At 36.8% G+C, this 25,754-nt stretch overlaps 1 protein-coding gene across 1 annotated transcript in view; it reads left to right on the top strand.

The window, feature by feature from the left end:
* LOC110453939 overlaps positions 1 to 25,754 on the top strand; it is a 135,374-nt gene that overhangs the window by 34,033 nt on the left and 75,587 nt on the right. Inside the window, exons 35-74 of the mRNA XM_021503188.1 lie at positions 164 to 298; positions 780 to 962; positions 1,407 to 1,535; positions 1,757 to 1,960; positions 2,807 to 2,944; positions 3,429 to 3,746; positions 4,094 to 4,279; positions 4,638 to 4,775; positions 4,994 to 5,185; positions 5,858 to 5,998; positions 6,201 to 6,386; positions 7,008 to 7,154; positions 7,296 to 7,490; positions 7,737 to 7,868; positions 8,468 to 8,653; positions 9,363 to 9,485; positions 9,679 to 9,870; positions 10,771 to 10,902; positions 11,245 to 11,430; positions 12,050 to 12,187; positions 12,322 to 12,513; positions 13,017 to 13,148; positions 13,299 to 13,484; positions 14,461 to 14,592; positions 15,157 to 15,330; positions 16,799 to 16,927; positions 18,257 to 18,445; positions 18,759 to 18,884; positions 19,535 to 19,720; positions 19,847 to 19,969; positions 20,295 to 20,477; positions 20,767 to 20,895; positions 21,681 to 21,869; positions 22,140 to 22,274; positions 22,808 to 22,987; positions 23,226 to 23,366; positions 24,013 to 24,207; positions 24,407 to 24,538; positions 24,883 to 25,068; positions 25,465 to 25,596. Of these exons, the coding sequence (XP_021358863.1) occupies positions 164 to 298; positions 780 to 962; positions 1,407 to 1,535; positions 1,757 to 1,960; positions 2,807 to 2,944; positions 3,429 to 3,746; positions 4,094 to 4,279; positions 4,638 to 4,775; positions 4,994 to 5,185; positions 5,858 to 5,998; positions 6,201 to 6,386; positions 7,008 to 7,154; positions 7,296 to 7,490; positions 7,737 to 7,868; positions 8,468 to 8,653; positions 9,363 to 9,485; positions 9,679 to 9,870; positions 10,771 to 10,902; positions 11,245 to 11,430; positions 12,050 to 12,187; positions 12,322 to 12,513; positions 13,017 to 13,148; positions 13,299 to 13,484; positions 14,461 to 14,592; positions 15,157 to 15,330; positions 16,799 to 16,927; positions 18,257 to 18,445; positions 18,759 to 18,884; positions 19,535 to 19,720; positions 19,847 to 19,969; positions 20,295 to 20,477; positions 20,767 to 20,895; positions 21,681 to 21,869; positions 22,140 to 22,274; positions 22,808 to 22,987; positions 23,226 to 23,366; positions 24,013 to 24,207; positions 24,407 to 24,538; positions 24,883 to 25,068; positions 25,465 to 25,596 (6,552 nt within the window). The remainder of the gene's footprint in view (positions 1 to 163; positions 299 to 779; positions 963 to 1,406; positions 1,536 to 1,756; positions 1,961 to 2,806; positions 2,945 to 3,428; positions 3,747 to 4,093; positions 4,280 to 4,637; positions 4,776 to 4,993; positions 5,186 to 5,857; positions 5,999 to 6,200; positions 6,387 to 7,007; positions 7,155 to 7,295; positions 7,491 to 7,736; positions 7,869 to 8,467; positions 8,654 to 9,362; positions 9,486 to 9,678; positions 9,871 to 10,770; positions 10,903 to 11,244; positions 11,431 to 12,049; positions 12,188 to 12,321; positions 12,514 to 13,016; positions 13,149 to 13,298; positions 13,485 to 14,460; positions 14,593 to 15,156; positions 15,331 to 16,798; positions 16,928 to 18,256; positions 18,446 to 18,758; positions 18,885 to 19,534; positions 19,721 to 19,846; positions 19,970 to 20,294; positions 20,478 to 20,766; positions 20,896 to 21,680; positions 21,870 to 22,139; positions 22,275 to 22,807; positions 22,988 to 23,225; positions 23,367 to 24,012; positions 24,208 to 24,406; positions 24,539 to 24,882; positions 25,069 to 25,464; positions 25,597 to 25,754) is intronic.

Below are 25,754 nucleotides of genomic sequence, written 5' to 3'. Positions count from 1 at the left end.
ATAAATTCTTTCAAATTTCTTAACGAAAGGTTTTTAGATGAATAATTGAAATCAAAGTACAGTAGTTGAACCACTAATTGAATGTGTTTCCCTTCGGAAATAAAAAAAAAATTAAAAAAATATGTTCTTACAAGTCTTGTGATTGGCCGTTTTTATTTCTTAGGCACCGCATAACACTGTTGTGTATGAGGCACTTGGAGATGCAGCAACCTTGACCTACTTTGCAATAGACTCAAATGATGGTCAAATCAGTGTCATACGACCTCTTACCCTTGAGGACAACGATAAAGTTTATATTGTAAGTATGTGTTTGGAAATGTCATCAATAAATTTGTATATAGAATTAATGCTTTGTAAAAAAAAAACTTTTCTTTGCTGTATCCACGGCCTGAAAAAATACACAAAATATATGCACTGGAAATTTGTGCCCTTCTGGAGTTACTTAGGTTGGTTGCCTTTTGATATTTTGAACGAAAATTTAAATCCCACAAATTTACACAAAGACAAAAAAGTGCAAAAAAATGGCCTTGTGAAATGAAGCTCTAAGCAGTATGTGTTAAAAAAAAAAAACAAGAAAATTTGAAGCTACAGATACATTTGTGTAAGCTGTTATGTAATCATTTGTATATGACTTCTATAATATTTGTCAGTACTTTTTAATACTTTTAAGTTTAGCAAGTGTAGAGGCTTGATACTGTATGTATAGTCCTTGTGTTGACTAGCTGATCAGTGACGCTCATCATTTCATGCATACATTTGTATTGTGATTTATTACACAGATGCGGGTGATTTTACGTGATTCTTCATTGTCGTCGCAACAAACAGGATCAGTCACAATCACTGTCCAGCGCAACGATTTTGACCCAATTATTGGGAATCTGCCAACTGTGCAATCTGTTTCTAGGAATGCCTTTGCAGGATCCAGTGTGTTCAATGTTTCAGCCACAGATAGCGACGTAGTTGTGAGTACCGATGTTCTTCACATAACCTATCCAAATATTTTGAAAAATATATTGACTTTACGATTTTGTTTATGAATAATACATTAAAATGAAACATGATAAGGTAGGTGGCTATCGCCTTTTTATTTTTAACTTGTTTTTATTTGGTATGCAATTGTATAGATACCTTGTATCGTCTCATCACAATTAAAAATTGCTGCGATATAATATTAAAATTTGCTCTTATTTAATTTTCACCCTTCAGTCTTTCAAAATAAATTTATCAAGTGTTGAATCTGTCCTTACTCCGGATGATGGTGTTTTTTTTTTAATATTTCTAATTTTTTATTTGTTTGTTCACCTGTTTATCCACTGTCTTTGTTGAAGAGTACAAAGACAAAATTGATATGTGTGATTTTAAAGTAGGTTGGAAAAGACTAACAATTCTTCTTATCTATTTGACAGTCTCCCTTCAATGTAGTGCACTATGGTATTGTGTCTGGGAATACTGGCAACGTATTCAGTATGAACAGTAATACAGGGGCAGTAACTCTGGCTCAGAGCCTACAGAGTCTCACCACCGCTACATACACGGTAAGTGTATACCTTGGTCCATATATAGCATTAAACTTGATGACGTAATTTCAGATTGTTAACAGAAAATATTTCATTAATAAAGTAAAACATATATTAATGTTACATTTGGCAGAGCTGAACTATTTCTCTACATAATTTAAAGATTGACGAAAATTCATTTATTTCAGTTGTATATTTATAGTGTAAAATCTAATATTGGGTTAAATTCATTTTGGCAGCTGTCCATCATAGCTTATGATGAAGGAGTGCCTCCTCGTGTGGCTTACTCGAGCCTGACATTGAATGTAGACAGAAACCTTGAAAAACCTCTCCTCATCAAACCTGGTGCGGGGTCATCATACCAGGCTACAGCTGACATTGTGGAGACCATCAGTTTTGTAACTGTGGTGTATGATGTGGATGCATTAGACAGTGATAATACGGTAGGTGTGGATGATGTTCTTGTGTTCTCTCTCAGGTTTACGATACGATAAATCCCTCATTTTTTGTGAATACATGATTTTTTTTAACTGATTCGAAAGGATTTAGAATATAAGGAATTTACCGTCCTTATGTTTAAATACATCTTACTCAGTTTATATATACCAGGCTGATATTACTCAGTTTATATATACCAGGCTGATATTTGGTGTCACTGTCACAGTGGGTTTAGTAATTTAAAAGAGCATTGTTTGTAATGTTTGATTGTGATCCCAACAATGTTTACAAGAAGTTTTTAAGACACCAAAAGTAACAGGAAATATATTCATACTTCCTCCCTCCTTCCCAATTGACTCTGTTCTCTCTTATGCTATCTTCTTCTCCAGTTCATTTTCAATACATGATCCTTCCAAATTTCATTCTGGTCCTTCCCCACCTCCACTCAATCCCACCCAATTGCATTGTCCCAACCCCCTACTCCAACCCCACCCCATTGCATTTTTACAACCTTGTACTCCAACCCCACCCCATTGCATTTTCTCAACCCGCTACTCCAACCCCACCTCATTATGTGTCCCTCCCTCTACTCCAACCCCACCCCATTGCATTTTCTCAACCCGCTACTCCAACCCCACCTCATTATGTGTCCCTCCCTCTACTCCAACCCCACCCCGTTGCATCCACCCCTACTTTATTCCACTTTCTCTTCTTTTTCTGTGCTAGTTTCTTCAAACTCCATGTTTAAATGTGCTTAGTTATTTGTAAGTTATGTTGATGGATGAATTCACACGAATTACAATTGATTTGCCTTGCATTTGAGTGTTCATACTTGACCCCTATCTTTACAGGCTCCATTCAACCAGGTGACCTACATTATTACTGGGACAGGCAAGGGTGAAGAATACTTTGCCATCAACCCTGACAATGGAGAGATCCGAATCAAGGCATCATTGTTGCAGGATACAGCTAGAGACACAACATATACAGTAAGAAGCTGCTATAGACGTCATTTAAGTTTATAAATTTTAAACAGGATAACTAGTGATATACTGTATACCGGAAAAAAATTGCGCATAAAATCAACTTTTTGCCCTGTGGTAATTTCGCCCTCCACATTTAGTTGCCATTTTTATTATACTGTTTACTTACATTGACTATAATGATGAATTTGCCCTCCCGCCATTACGGGTGAAAAAGGCGAAAATTAAACTAGCGGAAATTTCCCTGTATACAGTATTCCATAAAACGGTTAACAATGTCATACAATTAGGATATTTTGTTTCATGTCTATGGAGCAATTGTGTACATGTGTTAACAACCATGAAATGATATTATATTAATATGGATGTGTTGATTATTTTCATTTTTTGAAAGTCATTAAAAGCAAAGTTAACAAGTACTTTATATATGTTAACATATTGTTTAATTGATTTTGATTTTACAAAAGATCTCATTTTTTTTGTAATCTAGGTTCTTGTGAGTATTCAAGATGGTGGCAGTCCTCCTAAGGTGGGTGACAATACTGCGACCATTACCATCAATGTAAATAGGAATAACTTCAGTCCCCAGTGGCAAAACCTACCGTACGAGAACATTGTACAGGAGGATGCAGGGATCAACGATGTTGTGTACACTGTACAAGCCACAGATGACGATTCTTTTTACAATATCGTTCGTTATCAAGTGATTGGTTTCGGAAGTGCACCAGTTTACTTTCAAGTGGGCGAAGCGAGTGGTGTTATAACTGTCAAATCTGCACTGGCAGGCAGCTCAGAAGAGGTGTTCTATGTAAGTATTATCTACCTGTCACTGTTGTATACATACCTGGCGAATATGTGGTTATATGGACCCGAGAAAGTATTTGTCCAGATCAGTAGCACTTTTCAGTTCCTGTAACACATACTCAATGAATAATGAAGATATCATGCTTTTATCCATTAACTAGATGACAATTAGGGAAATCATTAAGTAAAAAATACTGCATTTGGCTAATAGACGTTAGAATTGAAATGATGTCATAAAGTAAATATTAACCTGATGTTTCTAAAAATAGTAACACCAACGATATCATCTAATACTAGTCCTTTCTGCCCTGTCATAATAAAACATGATCAACAACGTGGGTCTGTTTACAGGTACGAGTGCGGGCTTATGATAATGGAAGTCCTGTTAAAGAAAACACTACGACTTTAACCTTAAAAATCGAGCGCAACCTTTTCAATCCAACTGTGACGCAGGCGTCCATTACTCAGCGCATTCCATCAACACAAGACCTTGGCGTACCAATTGTTACAGTACCCGCTCAGGATCTTGACAGCCAGGTAATGTATGAAAATCGGAAGCAACAGTGAAATATAAATACATTTCAAGCATTTAAAATGGCATGGCGGACATACAAGGTTATGTGTCAGATTTTTTGATTTTATGTTTTGCAGGTAAGTTAGTGAAAGATATTTGAGATAACTTCTTTTTCAGTCCATAAGCACAATGCTGGTTGTACAACTAGCACCCCAACTTCAAAGTTGAGCATACTTCTCCCTTGGTTTTTGTTGTGGAAGGGCACACATACACATAAATAAAAATCACAGCAATATCTGGTTAAGTAATTTGATCAGTGCATTTATTTTGAATTTCAACATTCATACAATTTTCAAGGAAGGTTTTGTGTTGTATTTCTAGCCACCTAACAATGTGATCAGATACAACATGACTGCTACGGCTGCTGTACTTGAATTCTTCGATATTGATGTTGAGAGTGGTTCTATTTATGTGAAGAAATCTCTAGTTCTGGATACAGCCGAGACACCACAATTCACGGTAGAGTATAACATTTTTGTTGACCAAATATATATAAAATATTACTCAGGGTGCATTATAACCATCTCATGGATTTTATACAAAATTGTACTTCAGCTCTTATTATCTAACATTTTAGTTTTAAGTAAAACAATAAAAAATGATAAATATATATAAAAAAAAGAGAATAAAGCAAATAAAAATAGAATTGTGCATTAATGGGTTTTTTTCTGCTGTAGATGAGTGTTTCTGTTTATGACATGGGAACTGTGTCCAAGACGTCACTGTCTGCCACCAATGTCATCATCAATGTGTTTAGAAACCGGAATGCTCCATTCTTTGGGGCCCAAAATTATGCTGTGACTATTCCAGAGAATCGTCCTGTTGATAATAATATTCTTCCCATCACCTTCGGAGACAGTGATACAGATGTAAGTTCATGACCATGATACAAATGTAGGTCAAAGGCAGTGGTACAAATGTAAGTCGAAGACTGTGATACAGCTGTAGGTCAAGAACAGTGATATAAATTGTAGGTAAAGGACTGTAAAATAGATAATTATACATGTATAGCCAATGACAGGGAGACAAATGTAGGTCAAGGACAGGGTACAGATGTAGGTCAAGGACAGTGATCAGATGTAGGTCAAGGACAGTGATCAGATGTAGGTCAAGGACAGGGATACAATATTTTGGCCAATGACTGATATAGATAATTATACATGTATCGCCAGTGACAGGGATACAGATGTAGGTCAAGGGCAGGGATACAGATGTAGGTCAAGGACTGTTCAGATGTAGGTCAAGGACAGTGATTAGATGTAGGTCAAGGACAGGGATACAGATATAGGTCAAGGATGAGGAAACAAGTCTAAGTGGATGACTGTAAAACAGATGTAGGTCAAGGACAGTGATAAGATATGTTTAGAGCAGTGATGAAGATGTAAGTGAGGACAGTGATACAGATGTAAGTTAGTTATAGTGAATCTGCTGTATCTACAATCTTAAGTTACTATTTTTATATTTACAGCTAAATTGTTTTTTTCTACTTCCTCTCACAAGATATAAATTGATTGTGACTCTTGTGTTTTACTTTTCCACAGGCTCCATTCAATACCGTAACCTTGGCAGTAATAGGAGATGACCTCGCACCAGTCTATTTTGACATTGCCACAACAGGTCTTACTACAGCTAATGTCAAGGTCAAACGGGACTTAACATTGGACACTAACACTGTGTACAATGTAAGTAACTCTGTAGCTCTTCATCATGAACTAACAGAAACAATTTATAAGTAATGAATCCTGTGAGATTTGAGAGTAAAATGATGTCATATTACATGATGACATGGGATATTGTTTATCCCATACAAGACATTAAAACTGTATATGATGATATTTTTGGTCCATTGCTTTTCCTTTTTAATTGTTGTGTGGTTTGTTCCAGTTGCGTGTGGTAGCTACAGACGGTGGCACTCCCGCCTTATTGGCCACCTCTTTGATAGCCATCACCGTCACCAGAAACCTGTTTGCTCCTGTATTCAATCCAATTACTTATAATGCCACCATTCGTGAGACACAATCTCTGGGTATAACTTTCAAGACTGTGATTGCTACAGATGCGGACATTCGGGTAAGTATTTCAATTTAATTGCAAGACTCAAAAGGCCTGAAATATACTGCACTCTTCATGTTGGAGTCGGTGAAAAGGCACTCATGAGCAATTCTGATTTATCAATAACTGTTCTCTTGTTTTAAAACTCTGGATATCAATGCATTGAGTCCACTTTTCTCCTTCTGATGTAGATAGCTTCCAACAGTAGTTGCTCTGTCCATGGTATTTGATCTTTTGTCCATGGTATTTGTTCTTCTGTCCATGGTATTTGTCCTGATGAGATATGTTTACTTTGCAGGCCCATCACAACCCAGTTCGCTACTTTATAAGATCTTCTGTCCATGGTATTTGTCCTGATGAGATGTGTTTGCTTTGCAGGCCCATCACAACACAGTTCGCTACTTTATAAGATCTTCTGTCCATGGTATTTGTCCTGATTAGATATGTTTGCTTTGCAGGCCCCTCACAACACAGTTCGCTACTTTATAAGATCTTCTGTCCATGGTATTTGTCCTGATGAGATATGTTTGATTTGCAGGCCCCTCACAACACAGTTCGCTACTTTATAAGATCTTCTGTCCATGGTATTTGTTCCCCTGTCAATGGTATTTGTCCTGATGAGATGTGTTTACTTTGCAGGCCCCTCACAACACAGTTCGCTACTTTATAAGCCAAGCAGCAGGCAGTGCTCTAGGACGAGAATACTTCATGGTTGACAGTGAAACAGGCGCCATTTCTCTGAAGAAGTCCGTCACTTTGGACACGGCGTTGTTGACTCGATACACGGTAGGGTTAACTTTTGTTAAATCGTTTTATTTTATATGTTCAATATTTATAGATAAACAATTAAACAGAGTTATCAGAAATGAAAACGCTGAAATTTGCTCCTTTTTTATATGACATGTTTTTCCCTGTTGGTGTTTCCAGTTTCAAGTGACGGCCAATGACCTGGGTACCCCTACCTCTTTGCCTGCTAATATCCCAGCCACTGTGGAGGTTACGGTCAACAGAAACAGCTTCCCACCCATTATCACCAACACCGTGGTTACACGCGAAATCTTTCACAATATGTCCGTCAATGGGCAGGTGTTCGATGTTGAGGCAACAGATCAAGACACGGTGGTAAATTAGATTGATTTCTTTTGTTGACTTGAACCTATCAACTCCGCATCTTTTGCAAACAACATTATAACCAGATGCTCCTCCACTTCTGAGAGTACAATATTTTAGCGTCCTTTCAAATAGCAAATATATTGTACTGTAGCCAGATCATTCCAGTGTAACTTTGGCTCTAGCTAGTTTGTATGTAAATTTTCAGTCCAGAGATAATCAGTACATTTTGTCATTTTGTTTTAATATCATTTCCAGGCACCGTTCAACACTCTAACCTTTGACCTGCTCGGTGACGGTAATGCTGTTGCATTCTTTGAAATTGATTCATCCACTGGTGTAATAACATTGAGAAACTCACTGTTATTCTTGTCCACAACCGAGTACCAGGTTTGTATAGGTTTTGACTTTAAGCTCATATCTGTGTTATTATAACTTACAAAATATGTTTTTAAAAATTGGAAAGAAGCTGCTGCACATAATTTTTTTGTATTTCCTTTTTATGCCCCACGCCATAAAATGGGAGGAGGGGGGGGCGCATATAGTGTTGCCCATGTCCATCCCATCCCGTCGCGTCTCATCGCTTCCCATCTCGATTCAATGTAAAGTAACACTTAGCAACTTAATTCTTCACAGATTTTCATCGAACTTTATACAAAGGGGGCATTCATGTTTTACAGACATTTTCTTGTTATTTAAATATTCACCGATGCCTGTTTCAGATCATTATATTACTTATTTATGGGTGTATTCCATCACCTAGAAGCTTTTTAGTATGATGATGTAGGCTGTTAAAGTATGATTTCACCAGTTACCACTGATCCTAATTTAAATCTGTACTGTACTGTTATTTAACACAAGACCTCACCAAAAAAATCAAAACATTTTTACCCAATGTCATTTGTGATGTTTATAAGAAATTTTAAACTATACAGTGACTACTTCTAATAAAAAGTACGCTAATAAATAACGTGTACATCTCCCACCAGCTGCGAGTGCGAGTCCGGGATGGCGGCAGTCCTAGGAGGGAGGATGTGAAAGTGTTCACAGTAACCATCAAACGAAATTTTGTCGCACCCAGCTTCAATACAGTGTCATATGCCCAGGTGATCCTAGAGAACCTACCTGTCGATAATTCTGTCATCAACATCCAGGCGTCGGATTCAGATCTGGCAGTAAGTGTCTTACATTGCCAGAAAAAGAAACTTTGCACTTTTTTCAGCTGCAATGTGTTATTTGAATTACTCAACAATGCAAAAGCAAAAACTTTACAATGTAACAGTTAAGTCTTTACAATGTGTTTATTAAGCCTTAAAATGTCAAAGTTAAGACTTAACAATGTAACAGTTAAGATTTCACAATGTAACAGTTAAGATTTCACAATGTAACAGTTAAGATTTCACATTTCACAATGTAACAGTTAAGATTTCACATTGTGTCAGTTAAGACTTTTCAATGTAACAGTTAAGATTTCACATTGTGTCAGTTAAGACTTTCCAATGTAACAGTTAAGATTTCACAATGTGTCAGTTAAGACTTAACAGTGTCAAAAGCTGAGACTTAACATTGTGGTAATTAAGACTAAACAATGTAACAGTTGAAATATAAAACCCCAAAATATTACACTGTTCCGGGTTGAAAATTCCATTTTTATGGCACCTGTTAAAAATATTCTCAAAAGTCATCAAGTTAATCTTGTCAAATTGAAAGGGTAAGAATTTTTGTAATCTTGATTTTTATTTTCTCAAATACATGTGGATCTAGTATAAGTATCTGTTGTTTATAGTTATTATGACAATTTGTACAGGAATAGAACTGTCTTGGATGTTAAAATTCTGCATACAGGTACACTGACTATACTGTAATGTTGATGTTTTACTTCAGGCCCCTTACAACACTGTGAGGTATTACTTTACCAGCCCACCAGAGCGATTCCTTCTCAACGCGCAGACGGGATTGGTGACAGTCAGACGATCTCTTCTTGGGGAGACACAGAATAGCTTTCTTGTAAGAATGCACTAAAAAATATCAGGTTTAAATCTGTCCTCATGAAGGCAAATGTATAAAGAACCATTTTTGAATTTCTCCCTTTTAATAATCACTTGCCTGTGTCTAACCTGGTGTACTGAACTAGTTGTATGATATTGTGGTCAGCTATGTCATTAAAATTCTGTGATTTTGTTTATTTGTTCTTTTGCAGTACTTTATTTATGCTGAAGATCTGGCGGTGCCGGCCTTGCGCTCTGGTAATATCCCACTCAACATCACTATCATCAGGAATGATCATTCACCAATCTTCTCCAACTTGCCTGATGCATCTATCCGGTTAAATTCCAATGCTGCTAGACCAGCCGTCATCTATACTGTCACTGCAAATGACGCCGATACCAGGGTGAGCACATAACAACAGTTTGCTTATAAAAGATTGTAATTTCTTCGACTGGTCCCACACCAGTCTTATCAGAGGAGATGTTAGGTTTGGTATCTGTCCGTCAGTCCGTCAGTCTGTCCGTCGGTGTACAGTTTTGTCCCTGACATATCGCTTATATTCTGTAACCTACAATGTCCATATTTTGCATGAAAGTACATACAATGTAGGATCACAGAGTGTAGCATACTAAAGTATATGGTCTAGTGTCCCAATATATGCAGAGTGATTGACTTTTGTTCATTTTCAACTTGTCTAGGTGGGGGACTATGCATTACTTGCAAAACTTTTCCTTGTTTGCTTTAGAATACTGCATAACATGAAATTTTCACTGTTTACTTTCACAAAAGTTGTACGAAATTTGTGTAATTTGTGTAACAATTGAAATTTGAAAGGACTCTTCTAGTTCTGGCTGGCTCTGAAATGATTTAGTCGGTATATTCTGGCTAGCCATGTTGGTTGTATCTGGAAGACTTTTTTCCCTCAGCAGGGGTAGAATTTTATATATAAAAACCACTAGTCATTTGGGCTAGCACTTTCCAATTTTACTATTCCATGTGCAAATTCCACTAACTAGTATTGTTCAACATGGTAAGTAATATCATATTTCTACTATAGCAGTTTTTAGAACCACTAGTTCAGCTGGAGATTTCACTAGTCTCAGACTAGCGGGCTACCTTATTGTCTAGTCCTGTTGTGAATGTAATTTTACTTGAAATATACAGTAAAACCTTTTTATACTGCCACCATTTGCCCGGAGATATTTTGGCAAATGAGACCTGCAAAATTTTTTGTAAGGAAATATATCAATTTTGATAATTTCATTTTAACTTGGATAAACATATGAACTTTATTGACCTCCAGCCTCCCTTCAACACGATAACATACAGCATCATCGGAGATGACAGAGCAACAAATCTGTTTACTGTAAATCCAACGGGGGGACAGGTTACGCTTACCGGGGATCTCTCCACTTTCCCGGAAGAATATCTTAAGGTAAGTGTGCAAATACAAAAGTCTTGTATAGAAATTGTGTTGTAAATAAACTCTATCAAGTTTACTGTCCAACTAGGAAGACGGGAGAAACTATATCTAAAATGTGAGAAAAAAATTGTGTCGCTTCGCTATATCAAAATTATTGGTAAATCTGTAAACATGATTCTGTCTCTGAAACAGAAGTATCAGAATTATATTCCATTTTTAGGACATTTCATTGTTTAACAAATAGAAAAAGGGGAATCTTCAATAATTTCTGTTTTTGTTGGAAGTTTTATGATTATATATAGTAATTTTAAATGAAGAATAACGGCTCTTATTTTCATTGTTTGCATCCAACAGATTCGTTTAGTGGCCAGTGACGGAGGTTCACCCTCCAAGACTGACACACAGATCCTCTACGTTAATGTCACACGTAACCTCGCTGCACCATTTTTTACTGTCACCGGCTACAACGCAGACATCTTGGAGACGGAATATCTTTCCCAAAGTATACAACAGGTGTCGGCTTCAGATGTAGATGCTCTGGTACGTAGAAACACTAAACACTTCCTCAAGTTGGGGTTCTGAACTGCTTCATTTCACCGACATATGACAAATACAATTTATCAGAATACAAGATGGTTGTTAATTGAGCATGATTGTTAATTGAGCAATATATCTTTCATTTTGACAATTTTCAGATAATATTAAAATAATATTATGGTCATCATTTCCTTTCTGTACTATGTTTGCAGTAAGTAGATAATACTTTATATGGGATTGGACTACCATTAGACATAGTATTGACTCTGAAGTCAGTTAATCGGAGCAATGTAATATACGACATAAATATACCCAGCATATTTAAAAAATAAAATTGTAATGGAGCTCATTTTTTTAGTAGGAACAAATGTCTAGGCATAAATATTTTATTTATGATATATAAAACTCTATGTCAGTTATGTTGCACTTCTGCTCATCTTGTTTTAATTTCATCAATTTCAGGGGTGATTGAGTTAACCCTTTCACCACTGTAGACTATAATGGACTCATCCAGGTCAATGCATGGTAGAGTCTACTAAAGTTTCATAGGGTTGAAAGGGTTAATATCTGATTTGATGAGAAATTTATAGCGTTATGATCTAATTCTTTGTTTGTAATGCAGCCTCCTAACAACAACGTGCAGTACGCGTTGGTGGGCGATGTGAAGGGATCGGAATATTTTGAGGTGAATGAGGATACTGGCGTTGTTTACTTGAAGAAGGATCTTCGAGTAGACACAGATAAGGATGTAACATACAATGTAAGTATAGGTCAATGGTGTTTAGTAGAGAATTCATTTTATCTATAACATCAGAAATTTTATGATTGTACTTAAAAAATATATTGGAAGCTGTTTCTAGTCAGCTCAGTAAACGTTTATTTGATTCCATCCAGGTTATTGTGACAGCGACTGACCTTGGAACGCCGTCAAGAGCTGCAACAAACAGTGCTACAGTGACTGTGACGGTGCACCGTAACCTTAATACTCCCACCTTCAGTAATCAAAACTACAACGTCAATGTCAATCGGAATGTGGTGGACAACCAAAACCTGGGTAACATCCTTGTGACAGACATCGATAGCAGGGTAACTACACACTTACATTTCTTACATCTTGTTGCAGGCTTTGTTTCTAAACCCAGGCTTTCATCTTAATCATGTATCTACCATTTTAACTGTTGCTGTTAACTGTTCCAGTTTAGCTTTCAATGTTTTCACCCTCCGCAATGAAGGTGAATTATGATGACAAATATCTTTATGAATCATATCATACCTATAGTCATTCTGTTGGAATTTCGTCACCTGGCGGGATTTCGCCAGTAAAGGACAGATATTTTTTAGAATACACAGAATATAACCATGAGTGTTTCCAATACGAGGACAAAATTGACACAAATGTCCGGGTGTGCACATTAAAAGATACCTGTAACTTTTATGTTATGACAGTTGAAACTTTTTGAATTGTAAAATTTATCCATGCATATACATCTCTGTACAGTATGAATTAGGTGTTGCTCAGATGTGAATACATGGAGTTTCGACACTTAAAGTTTCCTTGAAAACTAACAGAATCTTTATCTTCCACACAGAATCCGTTCAATACATTCACTGTGACGACTATAGGCGATGGTGCGGCACCCTCCCTTTTCTATCTTGATGGCAACACTATAAGAGTGACATCTGCTGCCAATCTGCAGGCTGACTCTGGGGAAACCTACACGGTAACTATTTCATTTATTTAAAAATAAATAGGAACATTTATGTCGAGAGATGTTGATTTTTGCTGACACAAGCATGTTTTGTACTTTCCTTGAGTGCTGTGTATAAGTTGACCTAATAATCTCCATTCTAACGACCTCTTTATATTACAGTTGCGTTTGCATGCAGAAGATGGAGGCAGCCCTCCACTTACTTCTACAGCATTGGTGACGGTAAACATGGTGAGAAACCTCCTGGCACCTAGGTTTGATCTACCCTCATACAACGTATCCATATTGGAAACAACGGCATCTGGAGTAGTCCTTTTCACAGTCTCCGCCACGGACGATGACCCAGCAGTAAGTCATCCCTTTTCAATGTCTCTGCCACTGATGGTTACCTGTCTATAAGGCACTGAAGTGGTCAGGGTTTGTCTTCTACATTCAAATACAAGTACTCATAAGTAGATTGGCTGGTACACAATAGGTAGTGCCTGGTATTTACGAAATTAACATCGGTATCTGGTTACAATCAGCTGATGTTAGTTAAGATGTGTCGGGACTAGCCCAAGCTTGGGGTCAAGATGCTACCCCTAAGTCATGTTTACATCTGCAAGTGGAATTTAAAACCCCATCTACAAAGTAATTCATTTTATTGCTGAGTTTACTTCTTTAAAGATCCCTGTTACATGGCAGTGTGGTTTTTGCTATAAACTATAATTTCCCATCAATTTTATTTTGGATATACCGGGTAACTGGATCACCATTGGGCCAGGACACTGTAGACCAGGTAGCTCAGCATCAGTCAGTTAGAGCTCCGGTAGTATCTGTATATCACACAGAGGTCCTGGGTTTAAATCCCGATTTTACACTTGGAGCACTGTTGTTGATTATATTTTGTTTATTTCACCTCTATTATTTATCAAATAAAGTTTCACAAGGTTACGTGTTCTTTTCAGTAATGAAAGCTATCAAAGCTATAGTTAAGCTAGACAAACATTTTCCAAAGCATAGTGACAGTTTTTGGCAGTGGTACGGAGATCCTGCAGATATTATTATCATTTCAAGATAATACTGCTGTGTCTATATGAATTTTGATGGAATAAGGGTATGAAACTAGTGTTGATATTGTTTAGTCTCGATAAAGTGACATTGTTGGGTCTTAACGTGACATTGTTATGTCATTAACGTTAACATAGTAAGGTATTTAGTGATGTTATGTAACAAATGTTTATGAATGTGTGTTTTTTTGGCAGATTTCTTTCGCTGGTAAATTATAAAGTTAAGGCTACCATAAAAAAATAGCACTGTACACATGGTCATTATCTTGTTGCAGAATGCCAACAACAGGATCGAGTTTGAACTAACGGGAGATGCCACAGCCACAGAGTATTTCTACGTTAACCCCTCCACTGGTGCCGTCAGTCTGTTGAAATCCATTGTTGGAACTGGCGTCAGTCCATTCAGGGTGAGAATCTCAATGGAGCATAGTGCAAACATTGGTATTCGGCCAAACTAATGAAATACAGATGGTAGTCAAGTAGAAACCATTAAATAGGTACATGTAGCACAGAAACACTAATTAGCTCTTGTCATTACCAACATATAATGATAGCTTTCACAATTACTCTATACTGAGAAATATTTCGCTGCAGTTTACCTTTTGCCGTTTTCGCAAACATGAGTAAACAACATGATAAACATAGTAAATAAATGTGAAGGTCAAATTTTATTACAACATGTTGTGTTAATTGTGTTTGGTTGCGATCTACTGTCAATTTCCCTTTATATGAAATTCTCAACTTAAATTGGAAGGGGATTTCATTCTACGGCCAATCACAAATCCAATATGGCTGCCACAACAGCCATTTTTTACTATTTAAAACTTAAACCTGAGTTCTAATGAAACGATAGAACTGAAACTTGGTAGGAATAATTTACTGATGGTCCTGACAAAGTGCTGTAAAAATATCTTATAATACCACCACAGTGGCCTTTGTGAAAACTTCACGCACCTTATTATATCTTTCAGTTGACGATCACAGCAAATGATAATGGTAACCCATCCCTAAGTACATCTGTACTTGGCACTGTTTTCGTGGAAGTGGATCCGACTCTGCAGTTTGCTGCTCCTAGCTATACAAGAACTATTTCAGAGAATGCAGCCGTGGGATCATCTGTACAGACCGTCATAGCTAACCCACAGGTAAGTCATTATATATATGATAATAGCTAGCCAACAGGAAAGTCAAATGTAAAATAAACTTGTCATTGATTTTACTATACGAACAGATAAGTGTTAAGGTCACAATGTGTTATGTATAAAGGTCACATTTGTATTAAGTGTAAAGGTCACACTGTGTTAAGTGTAAAAGTCACATTGTGTTAAGTGTAAAGGTCACATTGTGTGAAGTGGAAAGGTCACACTACACTGTTAGGTGTAAGGTCACATTGCACTGTGTTAGGTGTAAAGGTCACACTGAGTTAAGTGTAAAGATCACACTACACTGTGTTAGGTGTAAAGGTCACACTGTGTTAAGTGTAAAAGTCACATTGTGTTAAGTGTAAAGGTCACATTGTGTGAAGTGGAAAGGTCACACTACACTGTTAGGTGTAAGGTCACATTGCACTGTGTTAGGTGTAAAGGTCACACTGAGTTAAGTGTAAAGATCACACTACACTGTGTTAGGTGTAAAGGTCACACTGTGTTAAGTGTAAAAGTCACATTGTGTTAAGTGTAAAGGTCACATTGTGTGAAGTGGAAAGGTCACACTACACTGTTAGGTGTAAGGTCACATTGCACTGTGTTAGGTGTAAAGGTCACACTGAGTTAAGTGTAAAGATCACACTACACTGTGTGAGGTGGAAAGGTCACACTACACTGTTAGGTGTAAGGTCACATTGCACTGTGTTAGGTGTAAAGGTCACACTGAGTTAAGTGTAAAGATCACACTACACTGTGTTAGGTGTAAAGGTCACACTACACTGTTAGGTGTAAGGTCACATTGCACTGTGTTAGGTGTAAAGGTCACACTGAGTTAAGTGTTAAGGTCACATTGCACTGTGTTAGGTGTAAAGGTCACACTACACTGTTAGGTGTAAGGTCACATTGCACTGTGTTAGGTGTAAAGATCACACTGAGTTAAGTGTAAAGGTCATACTACACTGTGTTAGGTATAAAGGTCACACTACACTGTGTTAGGTGTAAAGGTCACACTACACTGTGTTAGGTGTAAAGGTCACACTACACTGTGTTAGGTGTATTTTAGACCATATAATTACAATTGTTTACTATATCAGTTAAAATGTCCTTAAAAAGGAGTTATATGACAGAATTACTGGAATTAAATTTGAATTCTGATTACTTAAAAGTGAAGGGATACGAGACTGGAATTAAATGTGAATTCTGATTACTTCAAAGTAAAGGGATATGAAACTTCAATTAAATGTGAATTCTGTTGAATGTTACTAAATTCAACTAAAAAATATGAAGAATTCTAGAATCACATTTTGGATGTGCATCATGCAATAAACACATTCTAATACTTGTTGAATCACTAGCCTGCTATATAATAGTACAATCACTTAGTGTCGGAAACACCACTGTTTATAAAGATGTGTTATATATAAGGTGTATAGAAAGTTCAGCAGACCTTGACTTTTCTCCTTTTCAGCCCAGTATTGTGTACACCATTACTGGTCAGAGTGATGCTCCGGACTACTTTGAAATTGATTCTGCTTCCGGAGAGATAACTGTGAAACAGGCCTTGACAGCTGACATCACAAAGCGACAGAGTTTCACTGTATGTATTATAAATCTAAAGGTTTCTTTGGTATCATGTCACTGTAAAGGAAGTTCAATTTGCAATTTTAATAAAGGCATTTCATGGATGTTTTAAACTGATAGGGTATTGTAGTGTTAACCTGCGAATCGTGATTGATTTAGTTTTAGCATAAAGACATGGATTGAATCAATGTTATACTTTAAATAGGGGATATTTTATATTCTACACTTGTTATGTTTTGATTGCATAGGAGATATATATTGATGTTATAGGTAATATATCATGATAGTATAGATGATGTATCTCAGTTGTATGATTGCATAGATGATGTATCTCAGTTGTATGATAGTATAGATGATGTATCTCAGTTGTATGATTGGATAGATGATGTATCTCAGTTGTATGATTGCATAGATGATGTATCTCAGTTGTATGATTGCATAGATGATGTATCTCAGTTGTATGATTGTGTAGATGATGTATCTCAGTTGTATGATTGTGTAGATGATGTATCTCAGTTGTATGATTGTACAGATGATGTATCTCAGTTGTATGATTGTATCGATGATGTATCTCAGTGGTATGATTGTATAGATGATGTATCTCAGTTGCATGATTGTATAGATGATGTATCTCAGTTGAATGATTGTATAGATGATGTATCTCAGTTGCATGATTGTATAGATGATGTATCTCAGTTGGATGATCGTATAGATGATGTATCTCAGTTGTATGGTTGTATAGATGATGTATCTCAGTTGTATGATCGTATCGATGATGTATCTCAGTTGTATGATTGTATAGATGTTGTATCTCAGTTGTATGATTGTATAGATGTTGTATCTCAGTTGTATGATTGTATAGATGTTGTATCTCAGTTGTATGATTGTATAGATGTTGTATCTCAGTTGTATGATTGTATAGATGTTGTATCTCAGTTGTATGATTGTATAGATGATATATCTCAGTTGTATGATTGTATAGATGATATATCTCAGTTGTATGATTGTATAGATGATATATCTCAGTTGTATGATTGTATAGATGACGTATCTCAGTTGTATGATTGTATAGATGATATATCTCAGTTGTATGATTGTATAGATGACGTATCTCAGTTGTATGATTGTATAGATGATCTATCTCAGTTGTATGATTGTATAGATGATATATCTCAGTTGTATGATTGTATAGATGATATATCTCAGTTGTATGATTGTATAGATGATGCATCTCAGTTGTATGAGTGAAATTGGTTTTCACCTTGATTGTAAGGTGAGATATTTTACTTTGGTTGTATAGTTGATATGGCTTGAATGTAAAAGTGATTTTTCCTTGATTATATAGGTGAAAGTGTTGGCTTCCAAGATATTTCCTAATGGTGAGCAGACGGCCACAGTGAATGTGATTGTGACCATTATAAGGAATGAACATCAACCTAATTTTAACCAGTCCCTGTACACTGCTAGTGTGAGTGACCAGATTCAGCTGGGGTATAACCTTATCCAGCTGTACGCAACGGACCTAGATACACAGGTAAGTCATCTGTACACCTGAGATTTAGATACACAGGTATGTCATCTGTACACCTGAGATTTAGATACACAGGTAAGTAATCTGTACACATGAGATTTAGATACACAGGTAAGTCATCTGTACACCTGAGATTTAGATACACAGGTATGTCATCGGTACACCTGAGATTTAGATACACTGGTAAATAATTTTTTACCTTATATTCACACATACATTTCAGCTTTAATCTTCCACACCTTTGACTGCTAGCACAGGAAGTAATTACAGTGTAATTTTAGTAGGACAACATAATATTAATTTTGTTTTGTTTTAGGATCAGCTGGTGTACTCTATGGTAAACCCAACAACCACAGTCTCCGATCTATTCTACCTTGCACCAGTGACTGGAGTCATCAGTTTAAAAGCACTGCTCTCTACCAACAACCAGGCGTTGTTTGAGGTTAGTAACCATGAATGTGTCACTAGCAATTTGCATAGTAGGTATAAAACCTGGCATATTTCACTATACAACCAATGTTAATATACATTGCTCTTTCTCTCTTTCTCGTGTATTTTCATTTTGACTCTGCCTATCTGTCCCTGTCTCTTTCTCTCTCGCTCTGTCTCTCTGTGTTTCTGTCTTTGACTGACTCTGTCTCTAACTGTCTGTTTATATGTCTGTCCATATCCCTATCTCTTTCTCTCTCTTTCTGTCTCTCTGTGTTTCTGTCTTTGACTGACTGTCTGTCTCTGTCTGTTTATATGTCTGTCCATATCCCTATCTCTTTCTCTCTCTCTCTGTCTCTCTGTGTTTCTGTCTTTGACTGACTGTCTGTCTCTTACTGCCTGTCTGTACTATGTCTGTCCATATCCCTGTCACTTTCTCTCTCTCTGTGTCTCTCTGTGTTTCTGTCTTTGACTGACTGTCTGTCTCTTACTACCTGTCTGTACTATGTCTGTCCATCTCTCTTGTCTCACCCGTACATGTATATGACTTAACACTCAATCATTTGTAAAGTGTTTGATTGACACATATTTAATACACTCTTGTCCTCCCTAATGTAGTACTAAGTGCTGTATTATTCTATCTGCTTGTCTATACTTGAACAGTTTGACGTTCGCGTGAGTGATCAGTCCAATCCCGAGAAGACTGATGACGCTACAGTGAGAGTCACAGTGACAAGAAACAACGTTTCGCCATTGTTTGTTAGCCTCCCCTACAACACAGGTATCAACTACAACCAGGCCAACAACACTGCCTTCTTCACTACACAGGCAACAGATGCAGATAGAAAGGTAAGATTGATTGCTCTATGTACACACCTTTTAGTCCTTTAGTGTACCAGTTTACATACAGCCCTGACTAGGGCTGCATGTATGAGAACACTAAAAATGAATGACCTGTATTTTTTATTGTTACAGGGTACCATAACCTACGCCATCACTGGTTATTACTCTGGGCCACAATTCTTCCAAATTGGAGCCACAACCGGCTCTATTAGTCTGCGGTCCAGCATTGAAAAGGATATTGCCACATCCTACACGGTAAGAAGGCTGGATTAGCAATGACATATATGTAGATAGATGGCTACTAAGCTGTATACAAACTGCTGTATTTGTACTGTAGTCTGTTTAAGGTTCTGTTGGAAGTACTTGGATATTGTTGTCAAGATTTGATTACTTATTCTACATAAAACAAAATCAAGTTTATTGTATTGCATAGATGCTGGGGCCTCAATTCATTTCCAAGCGATGCTAAGAGGAAGGTAGTCCTGTTATTTATAGCAAAGAATTGGGTGTTGTTAAGACGATGTGGACAGAAAAATGCTACGCTGATATTTAATTTGATCATTGGTGTGTTTGTTGACAGCTTGGCTTGATTGCCTATGATAGTACTTACCCAGCGGATACAGCCACCACAAATATCACCATTTCTATCAATCGTAACCCAAATACTCCCAGCTTCACCGTCACAAGTTACGCACGACAAATAAGTGAGGAGTACGCTGTCGGAGTCAGCCTTATACAGCTAGCTGCTTCGGATGCTGACGGGGTAAGCAGCTTCATCATTGCTGGTTCCTTCCGCCCTTCAAGTAATGAAGAGAGTGGTATTAACAGGAATTTGGCATTAAATTAATTTTAATGTTTATCTTGGCTGGTTTTGTATCTTTGTCGCCTTCAAATATTCACTGATTACTTAACTAGAGATGATCTAAACATTACATTTGGTATTTTAGACATTCCATGTAAACATTTATTTGTGGATGTTAATTTTCTTGAATTCAATCGAAACAATAGTGATGGGTAACTACTATTTGCAGTGTTTGTGTTTATTTTAACAGCACGCCCTGAGGTATGAGATGACCAACTCTATACCATCAGATGGAGGTGACTTTTTCCAGGTTGATACCTACACTGGTCTTATAACAGTGAAGAAGCCATTGATGGAATCCAATAACAACAACTATCAGGTAACTGTCTTTTTCTTTCCATTAAAGAAACAATATCAAATACAATGCTTTCGTAACTGTACTTAGATATGAGTGATCCCTGCATAGATTGGAAGGGTTATAGGACTGTGAGCTATACATACACTACAGTTGAAATGGTCCATAACATTTGAAAAATAACAGATATATAGAATTTGATCTCTGCAGAAACTTTGTAGATAGTCTGATAGTGTTTTGTTTCACCGGCCCTAGTTAAGCAGTGATTAACTCAAAAATTGTTATTAATTTTGTCTCAAAGAAAAGAAATTTCTCTCAAAAAATGATGTCCTCCCTTTCAGGGTCTTGGTATATGTAATGGCATACACATTACATTTTAATTTAAGCAATGGTACATATTTTTTTTATCATTCGGGTACAAAGATTATGTGATAAATCTTTAACACACTTTAACTGGAAGTGGCCGTGCCTTTAAAGGCAGGGCTCAAAATGTGTGATTTTGGTGGTTTCTGTCAAATGCACCAACAGTCCTATGTCTTCCTCTCGTACGTACTGAATTTTATAAATATAACCATAAATATCCCAAGAAAACTTATTTGATATAGAAATATTACAAACTAACAATTATCAGCTGTTTAGTTTCAGTCAGGCAAAACTGGATAAATTGATTTTGAAATTCTAGAACTTTACAGTGATCAGTCCGAGTGGCAATCTGTGACTGTCACTTCTTTTCAGGTCCAACCGAAATATTTGTACCGGATAAATGAAAGGGGGTGTTATAGTGTCTAAACTTCCTGTATATGTTACAGATCAACTTTCGTGTCCAAGACGACGGTTTACCACCAGGCCAAGGCTCCAATACCGCTACTGCGTCTATCACCATCCTGAGGAATGTGAACACGCCACTGTTTATTGGCAATTACCAGAGAACTGTGTCTGAGAACACCACTGTGGGCACCAGTATTGTAAAAGTTTCTGCACCAGATAGCGATACCAATGTAAGTCAATCAATGACATAATTATTCAGGTGATGAGAAAATTTGCTGAAAAACAAATTTTTAAAATAACCCTTTTGTAACAAATATCTTGAAAAATAATGGAATGAAGAAGACAGCAAGCATAATGGAATTTTTTTTTGAGAGAGAAAACTCACTTTGAACTAAAAGTTGGGACCTAATTTATCTGTGTGAGTTTGGTATGAAGGTGAGGTGACCAACTACAATATTACTTTAATATTACTGTCTACTAATTACAAACTGTTATTTCAGCCACCAGAATTTGGTCAGGTGACCTACTCACTGATTGGAGATGAAAACTTTGCTTCCCTGTTTGCTCTCGACTCGACTTCAGGTGATGTGACCCTGATAGGTGCCCTGGACCTGGTTAATGTGCCGTTCTATCAGGTATGTCTTCTTACAGGGCCTGCGTACAACTGGTTTTAGAGGGCCTACTTACAGGGCCTGCGTATCACTGGTTTTAGAGGGCCTACATACAGGGCCTGCGTACAACTGGTTTTAGAGGGCCTACTTACAGGGCCTGCGTACAACTGGTTTTAGAGGGCCTACCTACAGGGCCTGCGTACAACTGGTTTTAGAGGGCCTACTTACAGGGCCTACGTATCACTGGTTTTAGAGGGCCTACTTACAGGGCCTGCGTACAACTGGTTTTAGAGGGCCTATACTTAGAGGAGTGTTGCAGGACATATGTTGGTCTATCGCCAGTAATGACATAAAAAAAAAAAAAAAAAATAGAGACCTTTTTATATATTCATATTCTAAAATAACTTGGTTATAGGTTCCAGTCCTTTTCTTCAAAAAAAAAATTTGCTTCCTTCTAAATCACTGCAAGAAAAACTATTAGAAAAATATGTTTAAAATATTTATGGTTCATTTCAATAGTTCAACTATTATCATGTATGTAATGGATGCTGTTTCAGGGCCGCGTTGTTGCCAAGGACGGTGGTTCCCCACCCAAGAGTGCCACTGCCACTGTCCGTATAGATGTGAACCGTAATCTCAATCGCCCCATCATTCCATCTCCAACTTATTCCACTGAAATTTTGGAGACCCATGGCATTGATGTGATAACTGTACCTGCAACAGATGCTGATAAGTTTGTAAGTAATCAAGTTAAATGACAGTGATTGTCATTGTGGCGGAAATGCCTGTATAGTTAAAACAAATCTTGACATATTGTGAAAGTTTAAGACTCCTTTTCCTTATTCATGTAAGAAATGTCCTTCTGACTTTTTAATATGATAAAAAACAGCTTTTCTCAGTGGATGTATTACTGATTAAGGAAAATTCTACAAACATGAGCAGATAGATAATTTACATTTCAAAATCTCTTTCCAGGCACCATACAACACTATCACATTTGATGTGGCAGACGTCAGTGGAAATAGCCTGACTTATTTCCAGATAGATGAATCTTCAGGAGTAATCAGTGTCCGCACACCTCTGTACCTGGATGCTTCAGACAACCGAAACTACGTTGTGAGTAGAGCTGGGCCGGGAAACGGACTCTTTTTACTCTTGGTTGTTGTTGTTTTTATCGCGGACTGAGTAATTCAATGATATGATTGCCAAGGTTTTTGATTTGCTGACAAATTATGAACTAGAACTCAATTCAGATGAGCCAATTTTATTTTATTTCAAAAATCAATTTATCTTATGACACTTAGTCAATTATGTTGATAGTTTTGGAACCTATGAAATATTCCAAAGTGCCACTAAGGATTGATTTTTTGTCATTTTACGAGTTGTGACTAGAATTTTGTTGGATTGATTTGGTTCAAACTTCAGGTTAATTTATGTTTTTTAACCCGAATAATTGTTTTAGGGGTTACCTCCCCTTATTTGTCAACACAAATATCTTAAAAGACATAGAATATACTTGTTTTCTGTGTTAACTTGGCTCCACTCAGTGCTGGTGGTAGTTAGATGGATGAAACCTTGATCTACACTTGGATAAGTTTGGCTGTGTTTGGTGGCGGTGTTTAAAAACGATTACAATTAGCATTAAGTTATTGTCAGTTCTGTATTTAATTCAGTCAGGTTTTAATAGTTTACCATGAAAAAACCGATTTTTTGTTATGGATTATTTGCTTGTTGTTTCAGTACTGTTTGTTGTTGTTTATAGATGAGAGTGGTAGCAGTAGACGGCGGGAGTCCTAGTCTGCAGTCACTGATCACAGCCACTGTAACCATTACAGTCAAACGAAACGTAAATCCCCCTATCTGTCACAGCGAACCCTACGCTGCATCCATCAGCTACAAGACTCTGGCCGGACAAACTGTCTTTTCTACCGTCAATGCAACTGATGGAGATGCTGATGTAAGTAATCTTAGCAAAAAAAATCTTTACAAATATTTGTTTAAGTTCTCTGTGAATGTAATAGGAGAGAAGGTTCCGTCTTTTTGGAGGTTACCTCCATGTTTTGTCCATTCGTATTCCATAGGAGATTAAGAATGATTTTGTTTTCTGCTGTATTCCATAGGAGATTAAGAATGATTTTGTTTTCTGCTTTATCTAGCTTCCATTTAACAGAGTCACCTACAGCATTATAGGTGGCGTGACCACACAGACATTGTTCCAGGTCGACAGCAACAATGGGCTAATCAGCACGAGAACAGCCCTGTCAGTTGCCACTCTCAATGAATACAAGGTAATGATTTTGAAGAGTAGAAAGCTGTTTCTAAATAGTTAAACCAATCAGAGGAAATCATTTTGATGGGTTAATGTGGGCCAGTAATAGAAATTTTGACAATACCGAGATTCTCATTTCTTACATGGAGAAGAATTTTTTTTTGGATTAAATTCTTGAAATATTAAAAAATATTCTGTACTAAACAAGGATTAAAAGCTTACAAATTTTGTAAAAATCATTTTTAAAAAGATAATACAAATGTAGCAATAAGTAGTCGTCAAGCTTTTGAGATTTTGAGACTAGGGTAAAATATTCTTATGGTAATGGAGAATTATGTTGACTAACATCAATATCTGTAACAGATACAAGTACTGGCATCTGATGGAGGCTTCCCCGCATTGTTTGACACGTGTACAGTGACTGTGTCCATTTTACGGAACCTGATCACCCCCAGATTTCTCACAACGAGTACTTCTATCACCATTCTGGAGACACAGGACCTTGGAGATACCATATATTCATTTCCTGCTCAGGACACTGATGAACAGGTGAATTCACTAATCCTATCTGCAACAATGTAGGGGAGGAAAAGCAGTAACTAGGTCTGCTTGTCCGACCAACCATCCATTGTTGGCTGTTGTAGGGTCATTTATTCTTAACAGATAAAGTCGTTTTAAATTCAATTATAAATTAACACAATTCAGAAATGTTTTATTTAATAATGTTTTATTTTTGTTTTTTATTTCAAATTTATTATCAGATGATTAACCAGGGAAACTTTCTGCTCTTAACAATCATTTTACAAGTTTTTTTTAATTTTAGAACTATTTTTAATTAAGGTTGCAGGTCCATTCTTAGATAAAATGGATTTGATGTGGTTTCATTAACTCATTCTGATTTTCTTTGCATGATTATTGATGAAAGGAATGTCTTTTCTGTCTCAGTCACCTTACAATGTGATGTCGTTCATCCTGGATGGAGATTCCGATATCAACACTTACTTTGCCGTAAATGAAGCTGCTGATGCTCTGTATGTGAGGAAGTCCCTTCTTAATGTCGCCAAAAACACCTTTTCTGTAAGTATGACCTGCGCTTGTAACCACTTTAAGTTTATGTTTAGATTGAGTTATCTTGAGCTTTAAATGATTTAACAGAAATGTGACAAGCCGATATCAATCACAACTTTCTCTACTTTTCTCTTGTATAACTTACTATTGATATAAGGGGCCGCTGT

The sequence above is a fragment of the Mizuhopecten yessoensis genome, unplaced genomic scaffold, assembly GCF_002113885.1.
Source record: "Mizuhopecten yessoensis strain PY_sf001 unplaced genomic scaffold, ASM211388v2 scaffold7547, whole genome shotgun sequence".
In the NCBI taxonomy this organism is placed as follows: domain Eukaryota; kingdom Metazoa; phylum Mollusca; class Bivalvia; order Pectinida; family Pectinidae; genus Mizuhopecten; species Mizuhopecten yessoensis.
The sequence above is the reverse complement of the archived record's forward strand: the minus strand, read 5'-3'. Positions and strand labels throughout refer to the sequence as shown.